This window comes from Hydra viridissima, unplaced genomic scaffold, assembly GCF_058129835.1.
Source record: "Hydra viridissima isolate aposymbiotic clone 2 unplaced genomic scaffold, HvirCarnegie_v1 scaffold_15, whole genome shotgun sequence".
NCBI classification, from domain to species: Eukaryota; Metazoa; Cnidaria; class Hydrozoa; order Anthoathecata; family Hydridae; genus Hydra; species Hydra viridissima.
This window is the reverse complement of record NW_028324314.1, coordinates 8,966,362-8,990,747: the sequence shown is the minus strand read 5'-3', so window position 1 is coordinate 8,990,747 and position 24,386 is coordinate 8,966,362. Positions and strand designations below refer to the sequence as shown.

Sequence of the window (24,386 nt, the reverse complement as noted above, 5' to 3'; positions counted from 1 at the left end):
GAATATGTAAATATATTTTTACATGCTTGACATTCGGCTTTTTTTTACACTTTTTTCTTTCATCTTTGTGAAGTATTTCCGTGCTAAACACCAGTTTACAATCACAATAATGGCAGTTCACTGGAGCTGTTCTTTAACTTAAAGAATAGCTCCAGTGAAAATTGATTGTAATTATTAACAATGAGAGTTTTTAAATTTGTTTTTGGATCAAGCCAATTTTTATCTTTAATCTAACTTTACAAAGCATTTTGAAAAGTCATGCTATTAACATGGTATTAACAAATTTTAGAACGATTCGGTATTGGATTGATATTCTCAAATAGTTTTTGTCTTAAATAACAGTTAAAATTTACAAACTTGATATATTTTTGAAACTTGATAAATTTGTGTAATTCGATCAAAATATTTGAGTGAAAATGAAACTTAACAAACTTGAACTCAAATTACTTGAAAAACTTTACTATTTGACAAACTTGTATTGAAAAACTTGAAAAAAACTTTTAAACTCGAAAAAATTTGACAAACCCGAATGAGCTTAAATAATAATTTAAAATATCGCTCATATTTACTTCCTTTCAAAAATATAAAATAAAAGAGAAGGGAGGAAAAGTCAAGGAACAACAATAGCAAAAAAAAAAAAGAGAAGAAATAAAAATGGAATAACATTCCGAAAAAAGAAACAAGTCCAAGCTATTCTTCAAATAAAATAAAACACCTGGTAGAACAGACTTTTGATCATTCCCAGCTAATTTTAAGAAACCATCAGAGTCAATCAGATCAATTGTTGAGTTTGAAACAGAAAGTATGCAACTCTTAACCAGATCTTTAACAAAGTCAGGACCATCATATCCCACTAGTGTTTTCAAATAATTACTAAAAATAAAATTAAATTTTTTTACAAAGTAAGTATTATGCTAGCTTTAATAACTATGAAAAAGAAAAGTCTTACAAAATTTGATCTACATTGTTTAGCTGCATCACAAGAGCAAAAACAATTGGTAATCCTTTGGGTTTGTCCAAAATTAAGTTAACTGTTAGATCGAATGGTTCTTGCTGATACTTAAACTGAGCAAAAAGTTGAAAGTGGTTGTTTGAGGTGTTGTATTGACCTAAAAATATAAAAATTAATAATTATGTTAAAAAACTGGAATGAAACAGATAAACAAAGATCAATGAAAATATTATCAAAACATTTCACTCTATATTTTAACATATCTCAGGTGCTATAATTAAATCATCTTTCAAATAATGTTTTTCAATCTTAATTTTCTTAAGAGAAACAATTTATTAAAAGATAATTACATATATGGGTATTAGGTAAGATTTAATGCAAATAGTGGAGAGAATAAGGGATGCTCATATAATAAAACCAAACAAATTAAATAAAAAACTGAAAGGTGTACATTCTAATAAATATGGTGATCAGCCATTATGACAAACAAAGATATTTTTAAGTATTGTAAAATCTTTAAAACTTGGCTATTCTGTAAGTGAGTAGACTTGAACAAGTGAGTTGAATTATTGATCAAATTATATCTATTCTGAAAAGGGGCAGAGATTTTACTGTAAGGTTTTTAAGTAAGGTTGAGTGTAAAAGAGTGGAAATGAATAATCAAGAGATAGTTACTAGGGCGGGTCATACATTTTTTTTTTTAGAGTTGCTAACCTGGCTATGGTCTAAAAAGTTGCTCTAGGTGCGTGTTATTGTAAAAAGGCCAAAAACATTTAAAACAACAGGTGTCTTGTACTTGCAACTTTACCGCAAAGATTTACCCTTTAAAGGCTTATAGCTAAAAATATAAGAAATTAATCAAGCACTTAATATGATACAAAGGCCATATCCATGGCTAGCGCAAAAAAGTATTTTTTTGGGGGTGTTTAAGCATTTTTTGCTTACTATAAAAAAAGTAAAAAAAAAGATGCACCTCCTTAATTTTGGCCCTGTCAACGATAAGGGGGTGTTATCGACGTCGAAACATTAAATTCACTTAAATGGTGAAGTTCTAGACATTATTAGTTCAATGAAACAAAATAATCAAACGTAATTTACAAAAGTCTGATTTACAGCTAACACTAGGTAGTTCTGTTCTTGATGCAGTACACTGTAAAATCATTCCATGTCGCGATTCATGCCCAAAAACGGTTGAGCTTGCTGCAGAGATATCTTGGATAGCACGCTCAACTGCCTGAGAGTGACAGGGTATACCAAAAATGAAATCAAACTGACAGTGTTGAAGTTTTTCATTCTCAATAGCTGCTAGCAACGGTGGTGGTGTGAGGTTAGCTGTAGTCTAGTCAATCATATCAACGTAAGTCAAAGCATTGGCGTTTAGCTTGATACTTGACTTATCAAAAACACGCACAGAAGAACTACACAAAGTACTTCTCAATTTAATTATTTTTTCACAACAGAAATGTCGCACAGAATCATCATTGTCACAAACACCAGAAAGAAGAATGTTTTCGGAGTGGGCAAAGTAGTTGTTGTTCTGCAACACAGGCTCTAATATTTTCCAATCTTCTGCTCCAAGCTCATGACACTGCTTCAGCAAGTAAAAAAAGTTCTTTGCACCATCAGCGCAAGAAGGATGACTCTTGATATTGAACCATGAAGGAGCGTAAACATTTACTATAAAGCCTACAATTTTGTATAGTGATGGGGAACAGACTTCTTTTGACATATAAAATCTCAAAATTCTGTTGGCTTTTGTCAGCCACCTAGCATGGTTTAAATTTCCTGGCATTGCCTTCTGTAAAAACCTAATTTCATCACTACTTGTATAACCTTGCTGCATTGCTAAGCATGCTCTAAGAAGATATTTTTGATCTGTACTTAGACTGTTCTTAACCTCATCATTAATCTCAACCACTTTTCCTAACATAGCTTTAAACTTTGAAATTGGTAAATCCTTGGGATCAAAGTCTAGCGCACTCATAATTACACCACTTGAACTACTAGGACCTCTTGTACATCCTCCATCAATAGCAGAAATGTATTTCCGAAATGGTAGTTCATTAGTATGCAACAGGCAAACAAGCCATTGCAGTGGTCTTGCAACGCCTTTCTCTAATTTTCGAATCACACCATTTCGTTTGCCTGTATTGGTTACTGTACCGTCACAAACAACTTCTTGTAGCGTACTTGCTGAATTTGTATTTGCAATTATCGATAATATCTCATTTGCAACGTCAGCTGCTTTACCTGTTTCTGGCATTACATGATCAATGTAGTTATTGTTTGGAAATGATACAATAACATAATGTTCTTCCTTTATGCTTCTACGTATACCAGACTTCTCAACAAAAGTTAAGTCTTTCTTCCCATCAAATCCAATACAAATTAGTTCTTGCATCTCGGCAGCATGCTTAGAAACTTGTTTCTGCCGCCAAAGACCTCTCTGACGGCTAAGTTTTGCAGGATCTATTGCAGTTTCTGCCGACAATAGCTTCATATCTTTTAGCACTGCATTCACTACAAGACAAGCTTCTCTGTCACTAATGCATCTGTCCAAAGCTTTGCACAACTCCAGATATTGTTTCATGTTTCTGGGTGCTGCAACACCATCATCAGATTCACCACTGGAAATTTCACAATCAAGAACTTCATCACCCATGTTTAGTTGAAGTTCTACGTCCTCACCACCATCATCATCAGCATCATCACTCATGTTGTTGTAGATATAATTTATTTTTGTCTCATGTTTTATTTTCTGATTGCGCTCAAATTTTAAACGTTTGACTGCTCTCATTTCTTTCTTCTGCAACTTACCTGTAGCTTTTATATCTATAGCACCTATATACATTTTCCTTTCAGTTTTTTGGTCCAACCAGAAAGACCATTCTGTTGGAGGTATTTTATGCGACAGTGGAAAAATACATTGCGAATTCTCTTGTATACCGCTGTCAACACATTTACAAGCACATATATCAAATACAGTTTGTAATGATTTCAAACAGTTTTGGTAGTTGATGGATGTCTTCTTAGAACTGAGATATTTAGCAAGACCCTCAACTTTATCAATCAATTTCTTTATACGATTGACTACACTCTTTGTGTCAATTACTGGGATACTCGCAGTGTTGTAGATACTTACAACTTCATGTGCTACAGCTGTCACTCTCTTCTGCATACAATCATATTTATTGTACTTTAAGTAGTAGTCATACAGTCTGTAAACATCACTAGATGTAGGAAGTTAATTTTTTTTTATAACTGCAGGCTGGCCCAGGACTGAGTGTTTAGTCCAAAGTCTTGTGCTGACGGACGCCATTTATTAATACTCAATACAATGGAAACCAACTTGTCCAAACAATATCAGATAACAATTAGAAAAGGTTGATTATAAACAACTGATTGAAATAAACTTTTTTTAAAAATAAACTTTTTTTAAACAATCTAAAATATAAAACAGAACATGTTAAACACATATATTACCGTAATACAGGGTTTTGATGAGGGTAAATTTACGATATGCTAGGATTACTTTTGGTTGAGTTAAGGTAATGTATGATTAATTTACGGTTACTTAGACTTATCTAATCTCATTTCATTTACCAGCGAATGTAATATAAACTAAACGTAGTGAACACTAATAAGAATATGCCTTTATAAAATTGATATACGTTTTCACATTATTTCCTCATTTTCAACTACAAGTTGCAAGTACTTACTGAGGTTAAAATTTAAAAAATCTTATGGTCCCTAGATTTTGGACCAATAGAACAACTTTTTATGCTATAGCCAAAAAAAAAAAAAAGTATGACCCGCCTTAATAGTTACATTCTTCTTACCTAATCATTAAATGTTCAATGAAAGACTAGTTGGCAAGAAAAGAACCCCTTCCATTCCTATAAAATAGTTTTCTGTATTTCTAAATTATTTAGCAACCAAGTTTAATGAAGAAGTGGGTAAAAAACTTGTAGCTGGATTTTGCAAAACAAGAATCTTTCCATACGATAAGTTACCAGTAATAGTTCGAAAGAAATATAGTTATGATTGGATAGGTACTAACTCTAGTTCCAAATTGTTTAGCCACTCTTTTTAAGATCATTTAAGTATAGCAAGTAATGGAGTTCAACCACATCATTCAACTACACCATCATTCAACCACACCAAGGTTAAATAACGTTGAACGTTTATGCTGAATAAGTAATATCAGCATTAAAATTTAATGAAAAATATGAAGAAAAAAAAAAAGTTTTTATAACTATTTGTCAGTCTTTAGTACTTTTGTTTTGTCAATATTTATGCTGTTTTTAAAAACTCTTATTATTAAAAACTCTTATTATTAAAAACTCTTATTATTAAAAACTCTTATTATTAAAAACTCTTATTATTAAAAACTCTTATTATTAAAAACTCTTATTATTAAAAACTCTTATTATTAAAAACTCTTATTATTAAAAACTCTTATTTTTAAAAACTCTTATTATATCAAAATGACCCCATTTTACAATAAGTGAATACTTTTATACCATTATAAAATATTGTTAAGTATATTTAAAAATTGTTTAACTTCAAAGGCACCAAAATCGTCGACGTAATCAAAACTAATAAAATTATGGCTATTATTACTATATCTAAAGTTACAGACCTTAACAACGCATGTCTCAAAAATTGTTTTCTTTTAGTAAAAGTTGATCTTAACAGTATGAACTACCATCTTTCTACTGAACAACTCTATTTTAGATAATATCAAAAAATTTTAATTTCTTTTTCTTTAACGCTTTTTCAGAACATGCTTTGCTTGAAAAAAATTATTTAACTCCAACTTCAGTAAAAATACAAAGAAAATCCTTTTTTGCATATAGGTTACTTACCAGTCACATGTCCACTAAATTACTTAAGAGTGACATGTTCACTAAATTACTTACCAGTCACATGTCCACTGAATTCAGCATTTTCAAAAGTTTCAGTAGATAATCCACTTTCTTTTAACTCTGTAAAACCCAACCTCCAAGATTTCAAAAATTCTTTAACGGTAGTTTTTTCCAGAGTAATACTAATTTTCACAATGGGACTCTCTATAATGAAAAGTTTTTAAAAAAAAGATCATTTCAAAAACCAACCGTAAAAAGTTAAATAGGGCAAGGGTAAAAACAGTAAGAAAGTATTCAAGTTTGAGTTAACAAAATGAAAAATATAATTTAAATGACTAACTGATGTCAAAAAGCAAACCTAATAAAAATATATAGAAATAAAGCGAAAACTAATATCAATCTACAAAAACAAGTGTTACATGGAAATCCAAACTATTAAAAAAAAGTTTTTTTTTATAACATAAATAAATACCTGCCGCATTATAAAATATTTCTGTGTCTAAATTATTAAATTTGCATTTCATCTCAAAACTAAAACTTTGATTGGCTCCATTTTTTGACGTTGTGCTACTGGCTGATTGTGATCCTGATGATGTTTCTGAGCTCTTTTTTTGTTGATTTATGGGAATACCTAATTCTAGATCAATATTTGATAACCTAAGCATGGACTGAGTATGTGTGTAAAAACCATGATATTTTGCTTTAATTTTCACATATGTTTTGTTTAGCATCATTGATTGGAAAAGCAAGTTGTTGCTCTGAATAAACTCTAAAAAAAACAAAGATAATCTATATTAAAACTAATATAATATAATCAAAATTAAAAGATGTAAATAAATGCTTTAATGTTTAAACTTTAAAAAAACTATGAAAAACCCACCATGTGAAAAGTTTTATATAAACTTGCCACAGCTATTAGCTGTGGCAATAGCTATTAGTTGCCGATCGAATTACAAGAGCAGTAACAACAGTATTTTCAAGGAAATGTTTAAAAAGTTTTTTTCATTTTTCATCAATGAATATCTATTTATTGATCTTGAAAACCTAATTATGTGAGTAAATTTTTTTCTTTTTTATTTCCACTTCCTAAAATTAACTTATGAAGCAATTTAGAGATGTTACTTACAAATTTATTTGTTACAATTAATTGTTTTAGCCCAGCAAGCACACAACGTCGAAACAACGTTGAAATAACGTCGATCAACGTTGTTTCAACGTTGTTTCAACGTTGTGTGCTTGCTGGGAGTATTTATTCTAATAAATTTTTAAATAAAAAGTGAATTCTGCTACGTAATTTAGTCTTCTTTTCTTTCTTTTTTTTTTATCACAGGAATGTTTATTAGAAATGTTTATAAATTTTTCAATAATTTCCTTAAAACATTATTTCCTTTGAAGATGATTTGATTTCTGTAAAATATGTATGTGTACTGTGAGAAAATATTAAGTTTATGATAATACATACAAGAACATAAACAATAAAATGTGAAGAAATGAATGATAAAAATTGACTTCTAAACAAAATATTGAAATAGCAATCACCTGAAGACAGAGCATCAATGTCGAAGTTCTCAAAAAATCTTGAAATAACCTTGCCAATGTTAACTGTTCCACCGCAATCCTCTCCAGCAGTAATTTCAAAACAGTGTTTTTCTTTTTCTTCAATTTTAAGTGTGCACTCATTATTTAATTGAACTTCTTTTGATTTCCCACTTTGAATTTTGAAATTTTGAATTGCTAAATAAATTTTGAATTGCTAAATAAATTTTTTATAGCCAAAATACTAAAAAAAGGGCATAAAATAAATAAGATAAAAGAAGGCTTTGAGAAATGTAAAAGTTAGATGTTATAAATGCAACAATTCTATTATTGCTTTTAGCAATATCATTAACCTTTAACACTTGACTTCAAAATCTTTTATTCAATTAACTTTTTTTTTCATCCAAAAAAAAGCATGATATTAACTTTTAACAAAAAATGACAACTAATATATTACTAATAACTATTGCGATGTTATTTAGTAACTTTTTGTTAGTTGGGCAATTTGAATTCGTACATTTTACATTATTTTTTACTTCTTTTTATTTAGAAATTTGTATTTAAACGGATATTGCAAAAAATAATTTTTTTTAGTTATGACTTTCTTACATAGTAAATAACGGAGATCATGTGGACCACGTGGTCATAAGTTCTCGGAAATCATCTTAATTGTTTCAAGAAGATTTCAAAAAGAATGGTTTCAAGAAGAATATTAATAAGCATCGGCATTTGGTTTTACCAATGACAACGAATAAAAACGATTAAAGTGCCAATTTGGATTTCATTCTTATATGATAAATTGAGTTTCATGAAGTTTATTAAAGCTGAACTCTTTATATGATAAATTGAGTTTCATGAAGTTTATTAAAGCTGAACTCTTTATGCGTGTAAAACAGAAAATGCTTTTGGTGAAACCTTTTATTATTCGTATTTTTGAAAAAATTACTCGAACTTTATTAGAATAAGAATTCTGTTCAATGTCTGAAGGATTGAAATTTTATATCTTATACGTTCTGTGAAGTTATCATAATTTTCTTACCGAGTCTTTGTAGGTCTGTATGTAAAATTAGTTTAAGTGCGATTTGTTTCTAGTGACTGATAAAGAAGTTTGTATTTTATTCGTTATTATTTGTTATTAACGGAGAAAACAAACCGCAGATACTTAATTAGAATAGGGGATAAAGAGCCCTTTCTCAAAAGTAAAAATGAAAGCATAATGGATTTCTCTTATCGTTTAAATAAATATGATGCTGAAGTTATAGCTAAAACGATTAAAAATGAAGTTGATAGTTTATTGTCATTTTATTGAGAAACAACTTAAATCGTGCCCGGATGTTTCTAATATAAAATGAAATCAAGTTACAAACTTACATTATGTGTTATTGATCAATTTCATATTTTTGAAAACTTTTACAAAACTTATGAACTGCTTGTTTTTGGATTTTAAGATGAAATAATCCTAAATTAACGCAGCACAATTGCATCATCCCTACTATCCATAGAGGTTTATAAAACTTTTGTCACTATTTCAGGTATATCTTCATAGGCCCCATATTTTGTATTTTAAGTGAAAATTGGTTAAGTAGAAATAAACAAAGCTCAAGTGAAAAATTTTTTTAAGATTTTTAATCTGGAAATGTGAGACGAGGAAAAGTGAGTGGTTAAGTCCGTATTATTTCTAAAGAGCCTGTAAAACTAGTCAAAATTTACCTTAATTGATCTTAATTCGAGAAATGAAAAGTCAACTTTTTTGAATTGAGATAATTTTGAGAAATGCTTCTTTACCTTGTAAAAGATCAGGTATTAAGTTTTTGTCAGTACTTCGTGCTGATAGGGCGTCTGATTCTTGAATGTCGAGGCTCTCAATCGGAATAAATCTACCACCAACGCCTGCATAATCAAGATCATCTTTAAAATAATTATGTGCTTCATTGTACGTCACGCAGATGACGAAAAAGAGAATGAAACCAATCATCTTTTGGTTTTAACTAAAAACAACAAATGAGTTTTAAGAAGGAGAAGTTAACTGAGCAGTTTCTCTTCAATTTAGTTGAATGTTTATATTGACGAGACCATCTGTCGAAAGAGGGGCGTTCCTTGTGTGAAAATAAATCAGCCCTTCAAGAACTACTAAAACTGTACCCGAAAGAAATGAATAACGAAAATAAAATAAATAAATTACAAGAACGAAAAAGAATTAGAAGAAATGTTCACTCAGACAATATTGAAGATGATATGACAAACGATATCGCCTATAAATTGTAATAAAAGAACGTATGGGTGATTTAGAAAACATCTAAATAGTTCTTCAGATTTTGGCCACTAATTTGTTTACTGTTATTTTTTTTGTTTACTATTCTTTATATTTTTTGCCATACTTTGTTTTTAATGCCATTTTAATGCCATTTTTGTGAACCATTCAACGATCATCTTGGAAACAGCTCTCTTTGTTTATCTTTTTCCATTCAAAGTAACCACTATTTGAGGTAAAGCATCAAAAATAGGGTCGAAAATATTCTCTGCGTTACGTATTCGATGAACTACAGTTCATCAGGGTATGCAAATAGTGCAAGTAATTTTCTCTGCCAACTTATATGAAATGATTCAACTATTATCATCGTGCAAATTATTGGCAGTTGATAATTTTTCCATTGCCAATCAGACTTCAGTATTTCAGAAGTTCAAACTGAAGTGCTTGTAGATGCTGAGAATATCTAACAAAAGCTTACATTAAAATAAAATATCTTGCAATAGGTGATTGTAAGAAAGGAAAACAAAAGAAATTCTAAACGTAAGTTTCCATTTTTACTCGGCTTCAACGTATTACTTATCGAGCGATGAAAAGCGCAAGCCAGCCGAAATACACAAAAAAAAAAACGCAAAAATGATATCCTAAAATTTTGTTCCTCACCTTGTCATATTATTCCTTAGGCTAAAAGTTTTATTTATTAAATCATTTTTTCAAGTAAAAATAAAGTTTTCCGAAGATTATGTTAATGCACGGTACATTAGCAAAATCATTCAAAATACCCAAGTTAGACAAAGAATGACACAAAAAAGTAACAAAGGTTTAATTTAAAGAAAGTAAACAAACTACAGACTTCGATAAACGAGTATATTTTCTGTCAATATAGCAGGTCATGATAACTTGCGAGCGCTCCGGTTGAGCAAACAGGAACAACTCGTAAAATAAACAAAACTCAATTTTAATTTTTTAAAAAGAACCTTTTTTACCAATCACATTGCGCAGTTATTTCTTAAAAATATGTTTTTTTAACAATTTTATTGTGCAGTCATTTGCTCATGTGGAATGTGTCTAAAAGTTATTCTTACATAAAGTAAAAAGAAATTGAATTATGAAATAGAAAAATCAATCAATTAAGAATTTTAATAAAAAAAAAAAAAATTAAGCCACCTAAGTAGAGCACTTTTGAATTAGACATTTATTGCCTTACACTCACTGATATAAACAAAGTATATCTAAATATAAATTAGAATTATCTCAAACTTGAAAGTAGGAAATGCAACCGTAATTAGAAAAGCGAAAGCAATCTACAAGTAACTTTTTATATTGGATTTTTATCGCTTAAACTTTAATAAAGGAGAATGCAAACATTTGATGTAACCAAGGTCTCCTTACACCGAACACATTAAATGTTTTCAAAAAATCTTATTAAACTTTTAATCTGGTATCACGCTATATAAAATTAATAATAGTGCCACATTTAAATCTTAACTGTAATTTATTTCTTTTAAAGTAATTTTTAGAGGCTCCTTAGTTAAAGTGGAATTAAAAAATAAAAATGACTCAAAAAATAAAATGCAGACTTGAAAGTTCCCAAATATTTTATTTAGATAGAAAAACATTCAAAGTCATAAGTGAGTTACAGCATCAGCAATAAAAGCTAGCTATTGTCCGTGTTGGTATGTAGAAGGGTGCAAGTGATCTGTTTATTTTACATGGTTTGATCCTCACCGTTCTAATGTTTTCATTGGTATACTATTCTTCAACGTTACTTGTAATGTTAAAACTTCAGGGTTCTTTTCCTGATACTTTTTTTTGTTCAAAATACACACAATCATTACAATATTATGAGTCAGAACATTAAAGATACCATTCCACTATTTTCCTTGGTTTCAAATAACAACAGTGACTTAATTCTGAGATCATTTACTCCCGTTCGCTATCTGCTTTTAAGTTGTTTGTCCTCTAATACTAAATCAGTAACTCGTAAATGTTTGTCAGAGATGTATTTTGAAGAAAATGTTTAGAATTTATGAAAAGCATTTTTTGCGTGTAAAGACGAAAAAAAAAAAAAAAATAGAAACAAAAAAAAACAAAAAACGAATTTCTGTGAGGTCTTCTTTTCACAAAATCGGTGAAGATAAAAAAAATATATTTACTGACGAAAGGTTATTTCACTGGGTGTAAAGTTTAATCTAAATTTTTCATAAAAGAAAGTTAGTAAACAACATCCCTTGTCTAAAGATGCGTAATCATACGATTTGATACTGATTAGTGAGATTATCCTACAGTAATGCTGATTACATTTAGAGTTCAAAACTTGAGCAAAAACTAAAATGCAATGCCTTTTGGCAACAGTTAGCAATAAACGTTTTAAGACAACACCAAAGTATTCAAAACGTGGTTATTGATTAGAAATGCAGTGAATATATCGATATATCATTCAATAATATAATTACGCAATATTTAGCTTTACATGATTGAGACCTATTTTTAAAGTTTGAATCCAACAGCACCCATCTTGGTTTTCGCAAAACAAAACCGTCATTTTACTTGCATGCATATTGTGAGGAGGGAGAACTAAAATAAAAACGACGATCGATAAAAAAACATACACAAGATGATTCACCAATTCTTCACATAAACAAACGATAAAGCGTAAGAAAATCCAACTAGGAAAAAACGTAAACACGGAGAGGAGTAAATGATAAAGCAAAAAAGAATTAAGTTAAAAACAACTGAGAAAGACGTTAACACGAAGACTCGTAAATGATAAAGCAACAATTAGAAAAGTCAAAAACAACGACCAGAAAAGACTTATACACGATGATTCACTGATCTATCACGTAAGTAAACGATAAAACGGAAAGAAGAAAAGTTAAAAACAACTGAGAAAAGACGTAAACACGAAGACTCATCAACCTGCGATATAAATAAATGAAAAGATATCGCAACTGGAAAACAAGCAAAAAACTATAAAAGCTCAAAAAAAGAGAGTCTAACAGAATTGGGAGAAGAGTTTTTAAAGGAGAAGAAAGACGTAATTTTATAGAGAAAATTTTAAGAAAGTTTTAAGAAGAATTTTAAAAAGAGAGAGAATTTTGTGATAAGAAGAGTACTTTGATGAACAAGCAGTTTTATAAGCAGTTTAATAAGCAGTTGAATAAAAGAAGAAAAGAAGAAGATTTAAATATTGATTGTCGGAGAAAAACCAAAAGATTTAATTAAAGAAGAGATATTTGTAATAATAGAAGAAATAGAAAAAGAAAGAGGAGCAATTGATATAAACAGTATTGAACACTGCAAAAAGCGTAAGAAAATATTATTTGCATTATATAAAAGTTAAAAAATATAAGAGTGCTAACCATTACACTTTAATAAAACATTTGTTGAGTTTTACTATATTATAGAATATACTGAGGACGGCGAACATAAGTTTAGCCCTTTTAGATTAAACCTTGCCCATTCCTAACCAAACTACTCCTCAAATCTTGCCCTTTCCTAACCAAGTACTCGCCAGACTATCAACCTCGTACCCAACCACCATATACCTAATCCACATAACTCTAAAGCCAAACCTTCCCCTTACCCTTACGTTTCATTAACTAATAACAAACAAAATTAAATAAATAACTCAAATTAAAAAAGCCATCCTCACATTTTTGTGAAATTATTGTTGACTATTAATAAAGTTACTAATAAATTAGATCGTGAACTGTTATTAGAAATAAGCTGAATAGAGAAGTACCAGTAACATCTAAAATGCAAACAAATAGGAATAACCAAGATCAGGTATACTAGGTGCTTACGACTAATTTATATCACTGCTTTCCGACTCAGCTAAAATTAGTCGACTAACTTTTTATTCTAACTAAAACTAGTCGACAACATTTTTAGTATAACTAAAGTTAGTAGACTGACATTTTAGCGTAACTAATATTAGTCAACTAACTTTGTAGTTGAACTGAATTTAGTCGACTAACTTTTTAGCTTAACTAATTTTAGTCTACTAAAATTTTTAATTTGCGAAAAATATATTGTTTCTAATACACAAAAAAAAACTTTTTAAAAATCTTGTTATGCGTTAGTCGTGAAGTGGTTTGAGCGCCATGTTTTTAATTACAAATTGCACTGATCGACTCCAAGTTTGCAACACGTTAGATAAGGCAACACGTCTTCCTGAAAGTGTTTCATAGTAGAAACCTCCGAATCGCCAAACTGAAGAGTTCCGCCAGCAGGTTTTCCTAATAGAAGCTGGTTTTCATCGTTGTAGCAGCATTTCACCACCGGGGGTTCTTCGTTGTTTGTGCTCCTGTAGCACACTTTTGCGCCAGGATGAAAGAACTTGCACATCAAGTTATTCTTGAAACCTTTTGGGTTGCAACTTTCGTCTATAACAAAGTTGCCTATTTTATCAGGATACGTTGAGGGGATTGCCGGCAAACAAGGCCTCTTTTGTGTCGCATCTTCCACAACTTCGCTCATATCTGCAGATGACGGTTGGCTTTCGTACCAATTAGTGCATCGCATTTCAGCTGCCGCTTTGCCTGTTATGATAATTAAGGCCGTAACAGCGGACGTAGAAGTAAAAAAACCTGACGCAAAAATGCTTCTAATTAGTTGAAGCTTAACATCTCTTCGATGTCTTCGCGTGCTAACCGGGCTCAGAGAGACTTTTCCGTTGTTGGGAAAACTACTGAACTGTAGAGCGTTTACCTCTTCTTTAACAACTGCTCCATCGTCGCCAATATAGTAATCTATCTGATGCCCCATGAACTCAATAGTTTGTTGGTGGTGATCAGCAGGATCCCATTCAATCGTGATATTATCGTCTACGTTCGTTTCGGATCGAATCTCGTTTACGTTTTCGACTACCGTGTTGTCATCTCTTCCAACAGATATGATAAAGCTCTTGTATGTAATTGAGTTATATTCTAGAGACACTGCGATTTTCCCTAGTCTTTTGAGAAGCGGAACTCTGCAATGCAAGTTTTTCCATTGTCCGAAGTTGCATGCAACAGCAACGCCATCAAAAGAAACTGAAACGCTAGAACTACTTTGTTCGTAACAGACCCCCGAGAGTTTGATTTCTTGACCACCAAAGTAAAGTATCTTTCTCGGAAATATTTCCAGCTGACCTTTTGTGTTGCATGGTTCAATAATATCATTGTCATCTGTTGAAAATATCCACTTTCCAGGTACTCCGACGTTGCTTTGAAAAAGAGCAGTTTCTGAGATTTTAGCCGTGTTTGAATTTGGCATTAGAAAAAATCTCTTTCCATCACCTGCATTGAAGCCTACTTGAGCAAAGTTTGCACATGGGGCCGAGCCGGTAGGGTAGCCAAGATGGTTAAAACTAAAAACTGCAAACGAGTTGACTCCATCACTGGTTAATATTGTCTGGTATGTAACGTTACTTAAACACGAAGTATTGCAGCCACAACTGAACGGTCGCACTTGATCAAAAGTGACAACAAGTGCCCACTCAGCATTAAACGTATTGTAATTGATGAGACGATATTTGATTTCTTGGGAAATCTCGCCAAGAACAGTTCGATTCGTTGTTTCTCTATAGAAGACCCGGCCTCCTTTTGAAGGGTCGCTGTCAGTCCAGTAGACTGCTACAGTTCGCATTCCAATTAGCGGAAATGGTGTCGGAGAATAGCTTGCATCGCTAGCTCCAAACGATAATATGCCATTTGTACTTATGTGAACTTCTTTGTAAGTAGAGCCAAAGAACGGGTACTCAAATGCTATGGGTACGCTGGTTGATGCGTCATCTAAGGATGCCAAAGCGTTATCATTTGCAGCAATCCCGTATGAGTAGAAATCGCTTTTTGCTATCCTCCCACTAACAGCATTTACCAGCAAGATTATTGAAAACCAAACATTAAGCATGGCCTAAAAACACAACATGGTCCTGTAAAAATACAAAAAAACAAACAAAAAAAAAAAAAATAAAAACATCATTTTTTTAAAACATTAAGTAAATCGTATTAACCGCTCAAACGGTTAATACGAGTTTGTTAATGTTTATAAAGGTGAATAGAAGTGAAAATGTACACTTTAGGACTTAATAGAAAAAAACTAGTTCCGAAAGTTGATAAATCTCAAAAACAGACACTAAATTAAAGATCACATTATGAAGATAACCCACGTATTATCGCTCTATATTAGTTAGCATTAAATGTTTTAAGAACATGGCAGAGCGAGAAAGAAAAGCCGTTTGCTAAAAGTATCATCTAAAAACTGCTTGCTAAAAATATTAGAAATACACTTGGTTGAAGCTAGTGCGGGCGTGTGAGCACATTTCAACAATCTTTACTAAATACTTAAGTGTGTTTAGCAAACAACTTGTTGTTCAAAAGCAAAACAGTTGTAGTTTGTTTCATTTTCTGAGGATACTCCAGCCTTCAATATATTCAAGAATTTTGCTAGAAATGCAAATTCTTTAACGTAATTGGAATGTCCATCTTATATCATCTTAAATTTTTCAAGTAACAAAACTTTAAATAGCTTATCGGTTGATTATTAGTTCACTTGCTTGTTTTCAGCTGATTTGGTGTTTATGTTATTTTAATTTTGTTGACGTTGACAAATCGTTGACCAATATTCTTCGCTATATTGATTAACTCTTAGAATTTAAGATCTCGCGTTCAAACGGGCTTGAGAAGATCTAGTTACACGAAGGATGAATGTTTGGTGCATAAGGGCTGCATTTAAATGATGACGACATATTTCGTATAGGCGTTAATTCAAGCATAGCTCTTTTAGTAAAATTTTTTTGTCAAGTTTTTTTCATATCTCATGTTGTTCGCATTAACATTTCTATAACTTCCATTTAACGTTTTTGGTTTTTCAGCAAAAATCTCGAAAAAATCAATCAAATTGAACAAAATTTTGTTATTAAACATGAATATTGTACAATCCGTTAGAAACGTAGTTCAAGCCATCAAAAGTATTAACGACAGTTTACTATGCTTATGAAGTTTTTATTATGCATACAGAGCTGGATGCTAAAGACCTTTACGTTTGTTTCTTAAAAACGTATTTTGTTTCTTCTTAAATATATGTTGAGAAATAAACAAGACAAATTTTTTCCCACCCAAAAAATAGTTTAACGCGGATACTAAGTTACGTCACTTTGGACAATGAAGCTTTAGCTGCGATTCCTAAATAAAGAAATTTTGCTGAACTAATTGTAATAATTTTGATATCATGATAAAAACTAACTCATAATAAATTTAGTTTCATGATTAGAACTGATCGATTGTAATTTTAATAAGACGATAAGAACTATCTGATAATAAATTTAGTTTCATGATTAGAACTACTTGAGAATAAATTTGATGTGATGATAAGAACTAATTGATGATAAACTTGGTTTCATGGGATAAGTCAACGTTTTGAAAAAAAAAAGATTAAACTTGCATGTTTTCAATTAAATAATGTAATAACAAGTTCTTTACTCATTGAGGCAACAGCAAAAGAAAATAAACAAATATGGGATATTGAATTTAGTTTTTTTGAGTCAGAGCGTGTGTTCCAGATCCTAAAAAATTATCATTAGAAAATAAGTATCTTTTTTTTTTTGACGATGTGTTTTTAGAGAAACAGAATAAACGTAAAGCTTATTACATTCGTTGAAAATATTATAATGCAAATTGTATCTACCTTGCTCAGAATTATTTTAAGCTTCCGAGACGTTAAAATGCAAATTTTAATTGTCTGTTTTCACAAGACGCAAAAAGTATAAGCCAAAGACTCTCGATCATGTTAGTCAAGATATGTTTAGAAGATTATGCAAAGAAGAAAAAAGAAATCTCATGGAGTTGTTATGACAGATCAAACTAGTAAAGTAACAAATGGAAAGTATAAATGCAGATTTGGCACTTTTTATTTTCCACAATCTTTTTTTTCTGAATAGCTCTGAAAGAGCTATGACGTACAACGCTTCGTAAAAGTTTGCTGTTATTTAAAAATGGAAAGTTTTAATCTGTTGGAAACTTTAGATGAGATCAATATTTTGTAAATTAAAACATCTTGAAAATATTATTATGTTGGAAATTTTAGATGATATTAAACGTACAAATGCTGAATTGGTTAATACTGCATCATATAAAGAACGTTTTAAAACAGTAATGTTTAACAGAAGACACAATTCAGAACTTAATTTAATCTTCTATTACAGCTTGACAAAAATAAAATAATTTAATGTGTATTGGTTAACTCGGAAACATCCCAGCTAACACAAAAACGTTCAAGTAAGTTCGAAGAACGTTGGAAACGTTCTTAGAACGTTCTTAGAACGTGACCGACCGTTTCTAACGTTCTTAGAACGTTTCTTGAACGTTTTGTGTTAGCTAGGAGACTACTCATTTCCACACGTTGACTCAACAAATTACTACTTTAAGTATTTACCAAACCTTGGAGTTTCATGGAGCAGTGGGTTGCATAAATAAAGAATCAGTTTATTTTTAATATGATGTTTTTTGTTTTTTTAAAATTTAAAGGAAGCAAAAAAGTTAATAATTTGAATTGTTTTAAATTTTATTAACGGTGATATTATAAACAAAATAAGAAAAAAAATTTTTTTTAAAAAAAAAAGATAAAAGATATTTTTTATGAGGAATATATACAACTGTTTAAAAAAACAAACAGAAAAACAGAACAAAAATATAGAGTCAGGGTGCATTTTAGTAACTTTCACACATGCAAGAACACGTCTAGACATAGATTCCACTAGCCCGATACAAAATTCTCTTGGAAATTCTTTTCAAATCTTGTTTAGGGCCAGCTGTAATTGCGCAACACTGGCTATGCTCTCTTTGACCAATCTCTTGTTTATCCAAGCCAAAATGTTCTCGATGGGATTGAGATCTGGAGAACGAGCTGGCCAAGCCATGACCGTAATGTTTTTCAGATCAAGCTACTCTTTAACCGAGATCGCAATGTGAGCCGTTGCGCCATCGTGCTGAAAAGTTCATTGTTGTATCTTCCGTAAAAAGCCCATCTACTAACACTAACGTTATCAGGGGTATTTGTGAACCCTTCAGCAAGTTCGCGGTAAGAAATTTTATGGTCTTGTCTGACCTTTCGATAGATATAACTTTGGTCTCTTGAAGTTAGTTTTAAAAGCCTACCAAGCCTTGGTAAATCTTTGACATTATTTTGGAGCTCGTGGTTTTTCAACGTTGTTTGTACTCATTTAAGCGAAACATTGCACATTCGAGTTATTCCTCATTGGCATTTTGTTTTATCTTTTAGCAGAACTATAACTTGCCATCATACGTTGTCTGAAACAGCTTTTCTACCCATTTTCGTGTTTTTACATTACCAAGTAATTACAAAAATGTTAACTTAATTTTATTTTCGTAAGAACGTATATATTGTTCGTTAGAAATCAACCACCAAACTTTAGACCGTTCGGATAAAATTTCGTTGAGATATTTCAAATTAAGTTGTTAAATTTTAACTGACTCTATATTTTTGCTACATTAGAAATACATGTATGCTCTAATTGGATTGATATTTACTCAACACTGGTAAATCTAACGAGTTCGAGTTATATAACATTCGATAGAGAATCACTTAATTAACACATTTAATACGCTTTTAATGGTATTAATTAGTAGGTTTTAATGAAATTTTTGAAAAAAACAAATATTTCGCATAAAAAAAGTGGTGACTCTACATTTATGCAACCCACTGTATGTCATTTACATACCTGAAAGTAGCAATGAGTTGTCATCTATAGAAAAACAAATGGAGATAAATGGCCATTACAATACTAGAATCGTATCAGCAAATAAAACTTAAAAGGAAATTATTACTTAAAACATGTTGAGTTAAGGAGGAATCTCTGATAGCAGTTATCGGTTTATTATGCATTTTCAATTATTTTAGAATCATATCATTACACATTATAGTCTCATTCGGAGTTGCATTATCATTTACTCTACCATTTTTGATAAACTTCTTCAGTTCTGTGAAAGACTTATTCAGGCCAGATAATAGAAAGGAATCAGATAATAAAATGTATACCGATGAAGACTATAAAAATTATTTAGATTTTATGAAAGGTAGAAATGTACTAAAAGAGGTGATAAAAAAGATGGTACAACCTCAAAATCAAGTTAGAATTATAAATGAAATAATATACTAAAACCAACTTGGAATGAATCAAAAACTGCTAAAGTTATTGCAAATCCTATATTCTTACTAAGTGATCCAAATAGATTGCTAGATATATTTGACATGTTATTGGCTAGTAAAAGCTGGTAACTCTATCTAAGAACTAAGGAATCAAATTGATTTACTATGTGATGAGCTAAAAAGCAATAACTCTATGATACGAATTCTTAAAAAAAAACAATGTTGCTGTTAGCAAAAAACAAGAATTTAAAATAACGTATGTCTATAGAAGTGTTAAGTTATTTAAACAAGTTGGTAAAAACTGTTGTAATAGATGTTGGTACAAAACTAATAGGTAATTCAACAATTGTGATCTCGCACACTCGACAGATACTCCAAAGTCACAGCATATAATAGAAAAATATACTAAATAGAATACCGTCTAATGAAATTGCACAAAAAGCAAATGATATGGAAAAATATGTAAACCCAAAGACTGGTTTAACAGATATTAATGAATTGATAGTTAGAAGTAGTATGAAGAAAGTTATTGATAATAAAATTTAGTACGTAAGTTGAACAGTGATACGAATTAAAGTATACGTAGGAAACCCAAGGGATCTGGAATAAAAGATATGATGTAAAATTTTGTAAAGCATGGTTTCGCAAAAAAGTTTTAGAATTAAAAGTTTTTAAATCTTATGAAAATTTTATTTCTTGTCTAAACATAAGTACGGAATTCCGTCGAGATATTTATAAAAAATTCAATACATCTTCTTTAACAGTTAAGAATGCTGAAATGAGCGTTAAATGATGTGAAGTATTGGAAAATACAGGTACAAATTATAGACATCAGAAAGTTTTTGTAAAGCTATCAAAACCAAAGCAGGAAAAGATTAAAAAAAAAAATGCAAATATCTTTGAATAAATCTCAAATGGCAAGGCTCGAAAGAAATAATTATATTATGTATAGTGACAAGATTGTATGGTGACTAGATTTATACGAGGACAAAATCACAAAAAATCATTCGGTCCGACTAAATTTTGTCGAGATTAATGAGGAAAAAAATTTAATTGCGAAGGTTTGGGTAATGCAAATATTTAGCTCCACAGGAGCAGCGGCACAAGCGCTTATAAAGTTAAAAATCTTTGGAAAGTATATCAAGAAATAAAAAGATTTTTTTCTATAACTAAATAGACAATTACTATTATGTGATTTAAATCCAACAAGTGGAGCACCTTTAGATGAAGACGTAAAACATCTTGCAGTTTTTAAAGGATTCATTATTAGTGATAATAATATTATAATAGTTAAAAGAATTTTAATTTATATTTTTATTGAAAACTAGTTCGTAATCCATTAGTGAAAAACGTTTCAGAAGTTCAAATATAAGTATTATAAGAAGTTTTTAATATAAGTATATTTAAATAACGTTTATTTCATGTCCATTTTGTTTCTGTAAAAGATATTAGCGAAGAAAGCATAAGGAATCAATAGTTTCATCATTTAAAGATGTTCTCAATTTAGTTGCATAAAGCCCTGCCACACTAAAACATCTTTCAGCTTCGACCGACGATGGTGGAATAGTTATCAAAGCATTGTTAAATTGTTCAAATAAATGTCTTCCACTTCTTTTGTTAATTTTTTCAAAAATGCTTATTTATTTTTTAATAGATGAAACATTTTGAAAATTTACTACAGTTGAAAGATTGGTGTTTTTCTTTGACAAAATGCGATTCAATTCTTCTTTTTTTGTTATGTTTTCAGTACATTCATATGTAGCCTCATCTTCTTGATTTAAACTATTTTCATTAACATTCTCATCAATGAGATATAAATGATGAACAATTTCTTTAATTGTTAGAGTAATTTCGTTTCTTGTTGATCGTTTTAATATTGCATTTTTTTGTGTAAGTGCTTTAAGGTGTTGGGATCATCTAAATATTCTAACAAGCCTTCTACATTAATAATTCTACGCTCAAATATTCTTTTACTTACTGCTTCATAGAACTTCATACCAGTTTCACTTGATTGAGTTTTCAATTTAGAAAGTAAAAATTCAAATATTTTTAAAGCATCAATTATATTGCAATCTCGCCTTCCCAATGCAAGTGAACTTACCTCAATGATTTCTAATGATTTTACAATTTCCTCAATCTGCTTAATTTCACAACTTGTTGGATATAAATGAATATCTGACAAATTTAATAGTACTGATTTTATTATTTCTTTCAATTCCAAGAACCGGTTTAACATTGCCAACATTGAGTTCAAGCGTGTAAGTACATCAATTATCATCACTTTTTCCTTTCTCAGTTTTTCTTGAAACTCTCTTTGCAGAAAATCATTTTTTACAGGTGATTTTTTTAAAAAAATGAGCAATTTTTCTAATTTTATTTATTGCTGATGAAAAATCTTGAACAAATTCGATTTCGTAATTGGCAGGAGCTACTTCAACCCAACTTTGTCCTTCGCTTTTTTCAAAATCTTCCTCATCATCATCACATTCGTCACTTATTGAAGAATTATCAAGTTCTGCTTCAAAATATTCGTCATCAGGTTCTACTAAATTTTAGCATAAAAAACATCTACCTCTGCCAAATTTATGTCATGACTATGACAAATTTGATGATAAATACCCATCAATCATCCCATTTTTTTCATTACAGACGATCCAACTGTTATAAAAGCGATTATGTGATTTTTGAGCTCTAAACCAAACTCGTTTTTTTTAATAACAATCTCAACTGCCTTAGTAGCTGTGTCTTTTACTCTTATCATAACAATACTAATCACATTTCCATTTTTTATATGGATATTTATACACATATAACGTCTGTCTTTTTTGGAGCTCCACTCGTCTAATGATAATGAAAATCTCTCATCATCTACTATTCTCTTTTTTAAATCACTTTTTAATTTTTCTCTAATCTGGTCAGCATACCCAAGTGTAATACTTTTAATTCTTTGTCTTGTTAATGGCATTTTTAAACCTTGAGCTTTCCATCCTTTCATAATTTCTTCACTATTTGCTTAAGTTGAAAACGATATTTTATCAAAAGCTGTAAACTTTGCAAGAATTAACCCATGACAAGAATTTTGTTTTTACTTTGTGCAACTAATGAGCTTCCTGAAGCAGGCTCTAATAGAAGAGTGTTTGTGTTACATGTGGTACGTTAAGGATGTAGTTGATAAATGCGATTTAAATTTGGTGTCACAATGCTTGCATTTTAAAGTTCGTGAATCGTTTACATTTTCTAAAAAATGAACCCAAACCTTAGACTTTCTTTTATTCGGCTGCACCCATATATCATTGCTGTTGCATATATTGAATGATAAATCCTAAAATTATAATATAATTTACAAAAATTTTTGCAGGTACACTATAATTCAAAACAGAACACACATTCCCAAGAAAATACATTCAAAAAGATTATTATCAACATACCATTATGAAGTAAAATCACTGATCTCTATAATAATTGGATAGCGCAACTCCGAGCAAAACTTCTAATATTTTGATGCCAAAATCGCCATATTGGAAAGCCCCAAAAGTTTAAATCCCGTAAGCTTTAAGTTCTGTTTTTCGAGTAATCGCTTTAAATACACAGTATCAGTTTTCAGCGTTCTGGGGCTTTCCAATATGACGATTTTGGCGTCAATTTTGATATTAGAGATGCGCTCTATCCAGTTACTATAGAGATCAGTGAGTAAAATACGAGGATTGAGGTTTTTCTAAAAGTAATAAATCTAAATATTCAAGATGTTCTTAGAAACTATGGCTTATTCAGTTAGTTCCGTGGTTTAACATGAAACAATTACTAAATCCAGTGTCGACGATCCGGTGTATAAAGACGGAAAAACTCTAAAGTGCTTATTTTTATATAAAACCTAATCCTAATATAAAACGCCGATTAATCGTTCTAATTTTTCGAATTATCAATTAATTACAATTAAACGATTAACAAAAATAAAAAAAAAACAATTAAACGATTCATTGATTAATCAATAACACCCCTATTAAATAATATATCGTATTTGCTAGAAATATTTCTATCTTGCTTTACCATGCTCATACGTCATAGCCCCACCACGTTTGTTAAGGAAATAATACATAAAAGCCTCTACGTTCTATCGAAGACATGCAATTTTTATTCGTTTTTTATTCTAATCAAATATTCCATTAGCGCTTGTTTCTTCAAACAGATTTCGTTCATTATGGAGTGATTCATTATCTAAAAAAGAAAGAGCAATTTATAATTTTTAATAAAACATACTAGAGGGACATGGTTATGGTTTTTTAATGCCAGAAAAAATCATCAAATTAAATCGTAATAAGGTCAAAAGTGTTTCAGAAATCTTCAATATTTATAGCGCTATTCTTGGGTTTAGAATCCAACATTTGCCTGTTACTAAAATTGTATAGGAATTGCATTTCGACAAAATAAATGTTTAAAAGTGAGCGAGATGTTACAGACGTACATTTTTGGTTAGCGTGCACGTACGTTTACATAAAGCGAAACAGCGCTATGTTACTTAGCTCGTTAGGAAAGTTCGTAGAACTCCCCTATAAAAAAAAAAAAAAAGAAGAGTTTTTTTTAATTTTATTTTATGAAATGTTCAAAATAATGTTCATCGTTATCTATACAA

General features: G+C 30.4%; 2 protein-coding genes across 2 annotated transcripts in view; both read right to left on the bottom strand.

The window, feature by feature from the left end:
- The window catches only part of LOC145193136 (uncharacterized), a 39,637-nt gene extending 29,228 nt beyond the window's left edge, over positions 1-10,409 (bottom strand). The window contains exons 1-7 of the mRNA XM_090073109.1: positions 10,268-10,409; positions 9,142-9,344; positions 7,360-7,554; positions 6,293-6,589; positions 5,875-6,024; positions 950-1,109; positions 716-873 (exon numbers count right to left, since the gene is read on the bottom strand). Of these exons, the coding sequence (XP_089929235.1) occupies positions 716-873; positions 950-1,109; positions 5,875-6,024; positions 6,293-6,589; positions 7,360-7,554; positions 9,142-9,331 (1,150 nt within the window). The 5' untranslated portion in view covers positions 9,332-9,344; positions 10,268-10,409. The remainder of the gene's footprint in view (positions 1-715; positions 874-949; positions 1,110-5,874; positions 6,025-6,292; positions 6,590-7,359; positions 7,555-9,141; positions 9,345-10,267) is intronic.
- Positions 10,410-12,137: 1,728 nt separating this feature from the next.
- Positions 12,138-18,209, bottom strand: LOC149878541 (protein mesh-like). Its single transcript, XM_090073110.1, has one exon. The coding sequence runs from the start codon at positions 15,497-15,499 to the stop codon at positions 13,721-13,723; it is 1,779 nt and encodes a 592-aa protein (XP_089929236.1). The 5' UTR covers positions 15,500-18,209; the 3' UTR covers positions 12,138-13,720.
- Between the last annotated feature and the right edge of the window lie 6,177 nt (positions 18,210-24,386).

Bases quoted from the DNA above. Each gene is read 5' to 3' on its own strand.
- LOC149878541 (XM_090073110.1), bottom strand. From the start codon at position 15,499: ATGCTTAATGTTTGGTTTTCAATAATCTTGCTGGTAAATGCTGTTAGT.